The 12,425-nt window shown below is 40.0% G+C and overlaps 1 protein-coding gene across 1 annotated transcript in view; it reads right to left on the bottom strand.

Annotated features, from left to right (window-relative positions):
* LOC148123625 (uncharacterized) overlaps positions 1-9,636 on the bottom strand; it is a 37,723-nt gene extending 28,087 nt beyond the window's left edge. The window contains exons 1-3 of the mRNA XM_087919186.1: positions 9,283-9,636; positions 7,787-8,077; positions 5,021-5,815 (exon numbers count right to left, since the gene is read on the bottom strand). Of these exons, the coding sequence (XP_087775312.1) occupies positions 5,021-5,815; positions 7,787-7,828 (837 nt within the window). The 5' untranslated portion in view covers positions 7,829-8,077; positions 9,283-9,636. The remainder of the gene's footprint in view (positions 1-5,020; positions 5,816-7,786; positions 8,078-9,282) is intronic.
* Positions 9,637-12,425: the final 2,789 nt, after the last annotated feature.

The raw sequence follows: 12,425 nt of genomic DNA on the forward strand, positions 1-12,425 counted from the left end.
CTCCGACAAAATACAGGCAGGCAAGAAGATTCAGTATTTACAGAGTTAATTCCTATAAGCAGACAATGTTCTTGGCATTATTACAAACGCGCCTGCCAAGTTCGACAAGATAACCAGAAATATTAATCACTAAAGCTGTCAAGAAACTACCATACACCGAGGCCTGACAGAAAAAATTACACTTTGTCCCATACAGAGTTTCCAGAGAAAACACACCCACTTTTATCCTGGCAGGGTGTGTCTCCATGACTCAGCTCTCTCTCATTCGTCCACGCCTCCTACACTGCAGCTCACACTTCTTCCTGCGACGGCTGCCTAGCATCAAGCCAACCTTCATCTGCCTTGATTCCCTGTCAGAGGCTGCTCCAATATGCCCTCGTCCTCCTGATTAGTCTCGGAACTGTCCCTCCCGGTTATCTGTTGAAAGCTGAGGTATTATCTGGGAGGAAGGCATTGCCGAAGAGGAAGGTTCTGGGAGGAAGGCATTCCCAATTCCTCCTCCTCATCTTCGAGTCCTCTTCCTCTAACAATGCAGGCTCAGGACTCAGAGACACACACACACACACACACACACACACACACATATATATATATTTCAGCTTTGTTAAGTATTTTCCATGGCATTGTAGTTGTGCTTTAAAGTTTTAGCAACATTTCTTTTAAAGTTGTAGCAACCGTGAGTCAGACTTTTACATCTGACTCACAGATGAACACAATACAGAAGCCTGATGATGGCAGATGAGATTCTGCCAAAACGTTGCTATAACTTTAAAAGCACAACTATAATGACATGGGAAAATCTGATTCAAAGCTGCTCTGAATACTCATACATGTAGTACCCACAAAAACTTAGAGAATGTGTGTGTGTGTGTGTGTGTGTGTGTGTGTGTGTATGTATATATACGTATGTGTGTGTGTGTGTGTGTGTGTATATATATATATATATATATATATATATATATATATATACACACACACACACACACTACACACACACACCACCTCATGGAACTAGCAGAACACTGCTTAACCAACACATGTTTCATATACAAAGGACAAAGATACAAGCAAATTGAAGGAGCCCCTATAGGATCACCACTGTCACCCGTCATTTGCAAACTTGTTCATGGAAGAATTTGAATCCAGAGCCCTGGCTAATGCCACCCACAAACCCAAACTATGTTTAAGATACATCAATGACACATTTACGTGATTTGGCCCCATGGAAAGAAAACCTAAACCATTTCCTAACACACCTAAACAGCACACCCCAAAATCAAGTTCACCATGGAAACGGAAACAAACAAACAACTACCATTACTAGATGTAATTAATCTACAAAAAACAGATGGCACACTAGGACATACCTATATCAGAAGAAAACACACACCAACCAGCCACCTCAATGCCCAATCCCACCACCACCCAGCACAAATAAACTCTGTGGCCAAAACACTAATCAAGAACCAAACACCTGGCAGATAAGACACATATAAAGTGAACTATGCACCCTGACTAAAAGTACTGACAGCCAACGGCTTTACAAAAGCAAAATCACCAACTTGATCCACAAAAACACACTGAGACATAATGGAGACCTAGAAGATGAACAGACCTATGGAACAGCTGTTCTGCCCTATACAAGAGGTACTACAGACAAAATCAGTAAGATACTACACAGGCATCACATCAAGACTGCCTTCAAAACAGGCAGAAAAATAGCAGCCATCCTTAGGAACCCCAAAGATAAAATTGACCTGGAAAACCAAGGCATATATGAAGTCCACTATGCATCATGCCTGGCCACATACATTGGACAGACCAATAGAAGAATAAGTACCTGCCTGGATGAACACAAAAATGCAGTAAAAAAGCTGGAACAAACTTCTTCACTAGTCCAACACATGAAAGCAATAGCCAACACAGGTCATAGCATCAACTTCAATGGCACCCAAACCCTAGCCACTATGGACAACCCCAGCCACAGAATCATCAGAGAAGACATAGAGATTGAAAAAGACCTGAAAGCATGAATAGAAGAGATGATTCCACCAGACTGTCAGTCATTTGGAAGCCTGCACTCACAAACAAAAAGATCTCCACACCACTAGCCAGGCAAACACCTGGGCACAAACAGATCCCCCTGATACCTCCAGCTCAAACACACCCCAACCAGGCACCCAGATGAAACCTAGCTTCCTAACAAATGATAGCCATCCATTTACTCGGAGCCAAGCTGCACTAAAGGCCTCCAATAAATGAACACAATCTTGCCAGCCAATCAAGATACAAAAAGAGCCACAAAGGAGACAGAAGATACTAGAAACACCAATCAAGCAGAACACAGCAAACTCCAAGACCAATAAAACACAGACCAAGGCTCCCAACCAATCAGGATGAAGAAAAACCATTCTGGCACAGCAGTAGGCTAGTCCCAAATTTAAAACTGAAACCACTGTAAAAGTCTGACTCACAAAGAACACAATACTGATGATGGCAGCCTGAAGCCTGATGATGGCAGATGAGATTCTGCCAAAATGTTGCTACAACTTTAAAAGCACAACTATAATGACGTGGGAAAATACCCAAACAAAGCTGGATACCATACATGTAAGTACCCACAAAAACCCTAAGAAAACATATACATACAGCCTTAAAAGTTTGGGGGAATCCTTTCTGATTTTCTCTGCACATTATGCAGCTGCAGGCTTCTCCCACTCTTATCTTTTTTTCCCCTAGGTAGTGTCTCTTTTCCCTGTCCCAAATGTTTTTATCACATATCAGTAAATTTTCAAACAGATTATGTGAATGCTGGTGATGTAACTTGATTTCAGCAAAATATTAACCAATAGAATAGAATAGAATAGAATAGAATAGAATAGAATAGAATAGAATAGAATAGAATAGAATAGAATAGAATAGAATATCACCAGAGAGTGGTGCACAAGAGTGAAATTGGGGGTGGGGAGTAATCTGATTTATAGCAATTAGGACTTAACAGATAACAGATAATCAGAGTTGGAAGGGACCTTATAGGTCATCTAGTCCAACCCCCATCCAAGCGGGAGACCCTACACCATTTCTGACAAATGGCAGTCGAATCTCTTCTTGAAGGTCTCAAGTGATGATGCTCCCACAATTTCCAAGGGCAACTTCTGTTCCATTGGTTGGTTGTTCTCGCTGTCAGAAAGTTTCTCCTTATTTCTAGGTTAAATCTCTCCTTGTTCAGTTTCCATCCATTATTCCTTGTCTGACCTACAGGCACTTTAGAAAATAGATTGACACCTTCCTCCTCTCTGTGGCAGCCCCTCAAATATTGGAAGACTGCTATCCTGTCTCCCCTGGTCCTTCTCTTCACTAGACTAGCCATGCCCAGTTCCTGTAACCGTTCTTCATATGTTTTAGTCTCCCTAACTTAACTGTAGTTTCTTTTATAAGAACATTAACAATGCACTGGAAGAAGGATGACCAAATTTGATAAAAATATTTGTGGAAGTGATCTCAAAATAATAGCTGATGGCACATCCAATGTGAGTCAAAAATGTAATGCTCAGGGAAACAAGGCAAATGCATTCATAAGAATCTCAGGAATCAATGTCCTGGTTTGTGAGGACCCCAACTCAAGTACCAGGTCTCCTTGGAGGCACCACATTTGGAGAACACATTGTACAAAACCTGGATTAGCTTCATGGAAGTGCAATGAAACAAAAGAAGACATTAAAGGGCTTAATTAATCTTTTCCCAGCCTTAAGGAAGGATGACAACAAGAACAGCCATGTTGGTCAATGGGAACAGAAAATAATGAGTCTGGGAGCATCTTTTCTAGTTAGCCATTTCTTTTAGTTGGAGAAGTAAGGAAACCGTAGCATAGAAGCTTAAAATTTGTCATTGTTAGTCCAGAATCTGAGACATCCTGAAATGAACTTAGTTACAGGAGAGGAAATGCTGGCTAAATGAGAATAAAAACATCCTAAAAGTAAAGATTTTAGAGTAGTTTTAGAACTGAGCAAATGAAGCAGAGAAGTTTAGTCTCCCCTTCTTTGATTCTCTTAATGCAAAGACTGAGCAGCCATTAGTCAGAAAAGTTTTAACCAGAGAGGATGGGTTGTGCTAGATCAAGGTGTCAAACTCACAGCCCACAGACCGGATGCATCATGCACTGGTCACACCCACTCTCATTTTAGCGAAGGGGGGAGAGTCGCAATATATCACGTGACAACATGACAATGCGAGTTTGACACCCCTGAGCCAGTTCATCTCAAGGTTCCATTTAAATTTATAAAGGGAATGATTCTATAGTGCTTAATCAAAAACCCTTATGTAAGGGGCATGCATAAGTGCACCATTGTGCCTACCTTCCCTGTTCTATTGTCCCCATTTATTTGTACCTATTTCCTATATTCTTACATATGTTTATACTTATACCTATTATCTTGTAAGTGATTGACAAATCAAATAAATCAAATAAATAAATATAGGAGATTATTTAAAAATGTAAAAATTTGGTGGTCGTGGTATCCATTCTTTGAAACATTCTCCCCCGAGTTATTACATTGTCCAAATGAGAGGTGGCATTCAGCTGATTCTGACCAGTTCTGGAGAACCAGTAGTGCAAATTTTGAGTAGTTTGGAGAACAGGCAAATACCATCTCTGACTGGTCCCACCTATTCCCTGCCTCCTGAGTCCCAACTGATTGGCTGGGTCTTCTTTTGTTACCCTGCACAGGAGAATTGAACTGGAAAGCAGGTTAGTGTGGTGGGGAGGGAATGGGGGTTTTGCAGTAACCTTCCCCCAGGAGTGGAGAGGAAATGGAGATTTTACAGTATCCTTCCCCTGCCATGCCCACCAAGCCACACCCACAGAACCGGTAATAAAAAAATTTGAATCCCACCATTGGTCCAAACCTGTTGACATTTTATAGTAGGAGGAGGTTGAGAAAGCTCTCCTCTTTCTACTTTAGATTTCTTCTGAAAAGAAAAGAAAACTACATTTCATGGATCCTTTTTGTGACCCTCATACCTGCCATGGTTGCAATCTTAGTGACCTTCTCTCTTCATTCTTCTTCTTTGTCTTCCTGGATCTGGAGGAATATGCAGCATTCAATACATGGGCCAGAGTCAGAACAATATCGTAGACATGCTGGGTATTCAGTATCAGTTCCCCGTTCTTTCCCCCTTGGTTCAGCAGTGGTGCTTTCTGGGTGCATCTTCTCCGGCCTTTGACAGAAACGTCATGATTTGAAAAAGAACAGTGAAAATATTGATCCTGAAACTGGGGGTCCACATAGATATAGGATGGAATATCGTGATCTGTCTTTCTTGTGCTTAATTCTTTCCCCTGATAAACAAAGGACCACAAGCTATGGACATATTTGTAAAGTCTGTGCTTTAATGTTATTGTATGCCCAAAACCTGCGGTGATCCAGACTTTCCCTTCAGTTGGTCCTGGCAAACGCATGAATGTCAAATGGAAAGGAAGAATTCTGTCAAAAATGGAAACATATTCTGTGAAGTGAACAAAGACATTGACTTGTCTCCATTTAGAGATGGCATCCCTGAAGGTGTGTTTGGTCCTTGAGAATTGTTGTGATATAACAACACAAATTCCATTCCTGAGAAGCATGGGAGTGAAAATCCTCATGAAATTGTCTCCCTCCTCTGTGTCTGAAGCAAAGAGACCAATCAAGATCCATCTGAAATGTAGGAGCAGCTGGACAATTCCAGGGTAGTGAATGTCTTTGCGGGGTAACATCCGGTAGAAAAAAGGGAATTGACATTTATCCATCAGAGTCTCTGAAGCAACTCTATCCTTGACCTGAGAATGCAATAAAGAATCCTGTTATACTTTTGGTCAGATTAAACCTAAAATATGAGCTTTTAAGAAACCCAACGTTGTTCTAATGAATAACATAGCTTATTGTTGATTAGCCATTGGGCCCTATCATACAACATCAATTTTGGGCTCAATTATGGCCATAAGTTGAGGACTACCTATTGATTTTATGTGCAGTCAGATACTGATCTCTCTTTCTTACAAAATTGATATTGAAATAATAGATGCTGTCAACTCATAAAACATTCCTATGCCTGTTTTAATAGCTGCCATAAAAAAGTATGGGAGGAAGGAAATCTGGAAGGGCAGTGCAGCAGTTTAAAAGCAAAAGTACATTCCAACTCTTATCTTTAAAAGATTGTAACTAAAGTACCAGAGCTTTTGCCCATGAATATATTTAATTGGAGAACGTGAATGATGACACCCAGCCCATGAAGGTGCTCAGTTGGAGAATCTGGTTTATGACACACCCAGGGGGAGGGGGAAACAGGGTCACAGGCAGTGGTGGGATTCAAATTTTTTTACTACCGGTTTGTGGGCATGGCTTGGTGGGTGTGACAGGGGAAGGATACTGTAAAATCTCCAGTCAGAGATGGTGTTTGCCATTTCTCCAAACTACTCAAAATTTCCGCTACCGGTTCTCCAGAACTTGGCAGAACCTCTGAATACCACCTCTGGTCATAGGGGACTGTAAATTACCTATGCCAGAGTTGGCTTCATACAGGACAGTGCCAGTTTGTTGCCTCAAATGAATCCTTTGAAGTTTTTTGAAGTGTGGCTTGAGAATCATGATTTAATTAAAGTGATTGCTGGAATCCTGATAGATGTTATGTCTTTTACCTATGGAACTCTGGAAATACATGCATGTCTATTATAAGGGCCTAATATTCCCTTTTTAACCACTGGCTCCAACTGCTCAAATCATGCCCAAGCAAATACCTATATTTTTCTGTGTTTAAATACTTTGAAATTGGAAGGTATTTTCTAGCAGCTCATCCATTTCAATGTGCCAACCTTACTATGCATGGCTATTATTATTCTCTGGTTCAAAACCCCATTTTTTTTGTGCAGTAATCTTTTTAGGTTGTTCTCCAGTTATACAAAAGACAAGGAAACCACAGCTCCTAATAAAGTTTGTCAGCTGTAGAACAAAATAGGCTTTTAATTGAAATATTGTTTCTTCTGACAAACTACCCCATCTACCCACTATCTAGTCTACTCAAGAGGAAACTAGCATATATTTTAGACACAATATCTGTTAGACCAATGCACCAGCAATCAAAAAGGTCCTTTTTATTCTCTTTTTTATATAAAGGAAGAACCACTGCCACCTTCCATCCAAATGGATACGGCAGGTATTATTTATATGTGAGAATGAAGCTGCCAATAGAAAGGACCACAGGTATTTCATCACTAGTTCAGATAATAGAAAATTAACTCCAGGGTCTTATTTCTCTTTTTAAAAAAATTCCATAAATTTAAGCATAAAAATTGTAACACCTAACTAATAGTCCTGTATTTGTTTAATACATTGGTTTATTAATTCTGTGGACCCTACACTTAAGACACATATGTTTTATTGGCTGTGGTAAGATAGTTCATTGGAATTCTTTTCAAGAATCTAGGATTTGTTCACTATTACAATAATATTATTATTGGCTAAGATCTTATACAAAATATGGGCTTCCAATCATTGCTGCCTTCTCCATTTACACACAAGATCCTTTGAATGAACACAGAGCCATTCCTCACTTTAGAAGACTCAAAGCAAAAGGGTCATGAGAAGATATAGCTCCCCATTGTGGTTCCCAACCCATAGCCATGAAACCTATAATGGCCCTAGTAAAAAGCAACTCTTGATTTCCATGGAGAAGATATGGTTGGGTCTATTGCTCACTCACCACCACTACACTCACTTTACAAGATAGAGAAACACACACACACACACATAACCTGTGGAACTTTGTTGGTGCCTACTAATGTTGACATCTGCATGGAAATCTCCCTTTTAGCTGCATCAACAAGAGTCAAAGGTTCTCCTTCCTTCCACAGCTGTAGTTGGGAACATTGGCTTCTCCAGTAGACAGCATGTCCAGCAAAGCATCTGAAGTCCCAAATGTGTTCAAATAGTTGTCATGGATGTTGTAGCCCAATGTGAGATTGTGCAGATTCTGGGGACTCTTGTTGATTTGTTGAATGACAAAAATGTACCATAGGAGGTCTGATTTTCCAAAAGGTAAACTACTGTAAAAACATTCATGTTGTTATCATCATCATCATCATCATCATCATCCACAACAAAACCAAAATAATGTTTTCAATTTATCCTTTTTGTCATCAGAAGCCGACTGAGTCTTAAGTTTGTATTACATAAAACTAACCCCAAAGCAGAGGCAAATGATATACACTCATCACTATTTAATTTTTTTTGCTGTCAAGAAGATGGGATGGAGTCTATCACATATAAGAATCACAAATAGACCATACTTTGTAGTAGAACTAATTTTCCTCTGCCCGTTATCAGGTTCAAAATCATTCATTTATTAAAGTTGAATCATCATAGATAAAAAATAGAAATAAAATTCTTTATTGGCCAATTGTGATTGGACACAATCACAATAGGAATTTATCTTGGTACATATGCCCTCAGTGTACATTAAAGAAAAGATACATTCATCAAGAGTCAAGAATCATAACATACAACACTTAATAATAGTCATAGGGTACAATAAGCAATCAAATCATACTAGGAAATAGTAATTAAAAATCATAAGGATGCAAGCAACAAAGTTACAGTCCTACACTCATAAGTGAGAGGAGATGGGTGAAAAGAAGGATGGGAAGATTAATAGTGATAGTGATAGTAATGGAAACTTAGTAAAATAGATGGACAATGTTGAGGAAATTATTTGTTTAGCAGAGTGATGGAGTTCAGGAAAAAACCTGTCCTTGTGTCTGGTTGTTTTGGTGTGCAGTGCTCTATAGCATCATTTTGAGGGTAGGAGTTGAAACAGTTTATGTCCAGGATGTGAGGAGTCTGTAAATATTTTCACAGCCCTCATAAAAGAAAAAGAATGTTCTATAACTGACCAGAAAAGCAACTCTAAAAAGAAGTCAGCCTTTATTCCTCTAAGAATCCGATGTTCAATATCAATGAATGGTTATAAAAAATGGAAATGAGACAAAAAGAGGCTATTACAACAATTTCAATCACTACTTTAAATCAAAGTCAGTATTTAAGCGATGAACTCAGGATTGGACTGGATAGATTAGCCCCATCCTTGGACCTGAGCCTCTTCCACAAATAAAAAACAATAGAGGGAAGCCATGGAAATCAAAATTATTAGACAGGTCCTGCAACTTAGGAGGATGTGAAATAAGAAGAAAAGAAGAAACGTGTTACAACTGCAAATGGAGAGAATACAACTCCGTGACGATGAATGACTTACGAGTGAGACTGACTAGAAGGAGCCATGTTGAAAGACAACGTTGTAAGTGGTATTTTTGTTTTACTGACAACTATACTAATGAGATGGTCTCCTGGCCTGTAATAGCTCCATGGTTTGTTTCTATCCTGCTGTTCCAAACGTAGCAGGCATTTCATTCTAAGCTTTCCAAAGATTGGCTGGGATATCAGCAGCATCAAAAGCAGAAGCAGGAGGTCCATAATTCATGGGACTGAATCAATCCCTGTTTCTAAACAAGAACAACAAGAACAATTAGAAGAATTCAAAGCATCCTCACAAGATGGAAATTCCATGGCTTTCCTGATTCTGACAAGAGATAAACCAGCTCCATCTGGAAAGAAGAAGTAGCACTTTTGGGACAACCCCTGCATGTCCTGTATCTTATATAACACACTCAGCATGAGGCATTTATCCTTTTCTGAGACAAGATACATTTCATGTTGCTTCAGTCTGGTGTTTACCTCAAAGACAGTAACTGGAGAAGAAGCAAAGAGGTCTTAAAGATCAGGATGGACGTAATTACAGTGAGAAGCACCTTCTCCTTTGGAGATTCGGAACTTTTCCAGGGCTCCATGTGCGGAGGGGTAGCCGAAGATCAGGATGTTAATGGGGGAAACAATTCACAGATACACCTCTGGGAGTACTGTTCTCTAGTGGTTTTGGTCCTTCCTGTCAGGACATGTCCATGCAGGAAGAATATACTTCAACACCCAGGAAATTGACTTCTGCTGTCCTGCAATGTGGTTTTTTGTCAGAATGCCTAGTGGTTTCAATGTTATTGCAGGTACCAGCACATACTGTGGCAACCTCATTTGGAAACCAGGCCATGCTTAATTCTGGAGCTACAGGCAACTTCATGGACCACAACTTTGTATCAGACTATGGCATTGCTAACTAAATGGTCAAAATAATAACAGAGAATAGAATAGAATAACAGAGTTGGAAAGGACCTTGGAGGTCTTCTAGTGCAACCCCTGCCTAGACAGGAAAACCTGCACCACTTCCAACAAATTGTTATCCAACATCTTTTTAAAAACTTCCAGTGTTGGAGCATTCATGACTTCTGGAGGCAAATTGTTCCACTGAATAATTGTTCTAACTGTCAGGAAATTTCTCCTTAGTTGTACATTGCTTCTCTCCTTGATTAGTTCCCACCCATTGCTTCTTGTCCTGCCTTCAGGTGCTTTGGAGAATAGCTTGACTCCGTCTTCTTTGTGGCAGCTCCTGATATATTGGAAGACTGCTATCATGTCACCCTTAGTTCTTCTTTTCATCAGACTAGACATACCCAGTTCCAGCAACCATTCTTGTCATGATTGGTCAAAGGGGAAAAGTTTGTAGGGGACAAAAGGAATGCCTAGTAGGCATATATATGAGTGCGTTGCAGAGGTGGTATTCAGCAGGTTCTGATTAGTTCTGGAGAACTGGTAGTGGAAATGTTGAGTTTGGAGCAGTGGTGGGATTTAAAAAAATTTACTACCAGTTCTGTGGGCATGGTTTGGTGGGCATGGCAGGGGAAGGATAATGTAAAATCTCCAGTCAGAGGTGCTATTTGCCAGTTCTCTGAGCAACTCAACATTTCCACTAACGGTTCTCCAGAACTGATCAGAACCTGACAGTTGAATACCACCTCTGGTTCGGAGAACCAGTGGTAACTTTCCCCCAGGAGTGGGGAGGGAATGAAGATTTTACACTACCCTTCCCCTGACATGTCCACCAAGCCACACCCATCAAGCCATGCCACACTCACTGGTAGTAAAAGTTTTTGAATCCCACCACCAGTGGGTTACTATAGTACTGTGTACCAAGATGATTGAATAAGTTTTACGATCAGTGGAATGAGGCTCTAGATATATTAAGAGGAATTAGGCTCTAGATACATTAATGGAACAAAATTCTTATTTATGGGAGCAGATGGTGGCAGAGAGAAAAGCAAAGTTTGAGATTTTTGAACTGTTTTTAATACCTCTGTTCTTAACTGACCTCTTTGATGTGGAAATGTAAGCTGAATTTAAGGCTTGTCCCACAGCCCAGATGGTGTTGTAGATGAGATAGCTGTCCAGGGTCAGGATCCGATCAATCGTGTCTTTCTGCACAACCACCAGTTCTTCTGTCTGTCTACACCATCTCCAGGCTTTTACTGAAAAGGCATCCTTGGGGGATGAACATCTGTAAGTTTTCCTTGCAAAGAGAACTAGGAACTGAGCAAAGATTTCAAAATTATCATAGTGTTCTCATTCCCTTTCCTTTATTAGAAAGGAGAAAATGCCACCAATGTGTTACAAGGGATTTTCATTAAAAATAACACTAAAACTAAAATCCCACTGAGCTATGGTGATCCAGACTTTACCTACAACATGTTCAGAAATATGTGTAAGTATGGCATCTACAATTTTCAGTCCTGACAAGAACGAAATAGGCTCTGAACCATAAACAAAGAATTGACTTTTACCTGTTTGTAATATTCATCTGAATTGAAATTCTGAGCAAAGACATTGATTGAAAAGCTTTGATATATAAGTGCACAGATGCCATTCCTTAACATCAAAGAAGACATTGTCCTCATGAACCTCTCCCCCTGGTCATTAGTTCAGCAACGACAGCAACCAAGGTCCACTTGAAGTAGAGAAGCTGGATCATCCCTGGGTATCTGACTCCTTCAGTAGGGAGCATCGGGTAGAAGAAAGGAAAATGAGTTTTATCTTTCAGACACTTGGAAGTAAAACTATAACTGATCTGAAAGAAATGGAAGATGGTATTTTATATGTAACAAGCAATATCCAAATCTTATCATTTGCATAAAAAGTCATATTTTTCATTTGCAGAGGAACTCTGATTCAAAGTTTCATTACTCAAAACTGTCTCCCCAAGAAAGACACAGCTGTGAGATTTTGTAGGTGCCCAACATGGTAGAAATCTGGATGGAGATGCCAACCTCAGACTCTTCCAGAACAGCCACTGTGTTTCTCTGCATTCCACACCTGTAGTTGGGCACATTGGATTCCCCGTCTGAAAGGAGATCCAGAAAAGGATCTGTAGTCATCTGTAGTTCTCATAGATATTATAACCCAGGGTGATGTTGGGTAAGAGATGGTCATTCTTGTTAATGGTGAAAAGGAAGGGCA

The sequence above is a fragment of the Pseudonaja textilis genome, unplaced genomic scaffold (genome assembly GCF_049901715.1).
Source record: "Pseudonaja textilis isolate UNSWEBS1 unplaced genomic scaffold, rPseTex1.2 PTEXSCF42, whole genome shotgun sequence".
Classification (NCBI taxonomy): domain Eukaryota; kingdom Metazoa; phylum Chordata; class Lepidosauria; order Squamata; family Elapidae; genus Pseudonaja; species Pseudonaja textilis.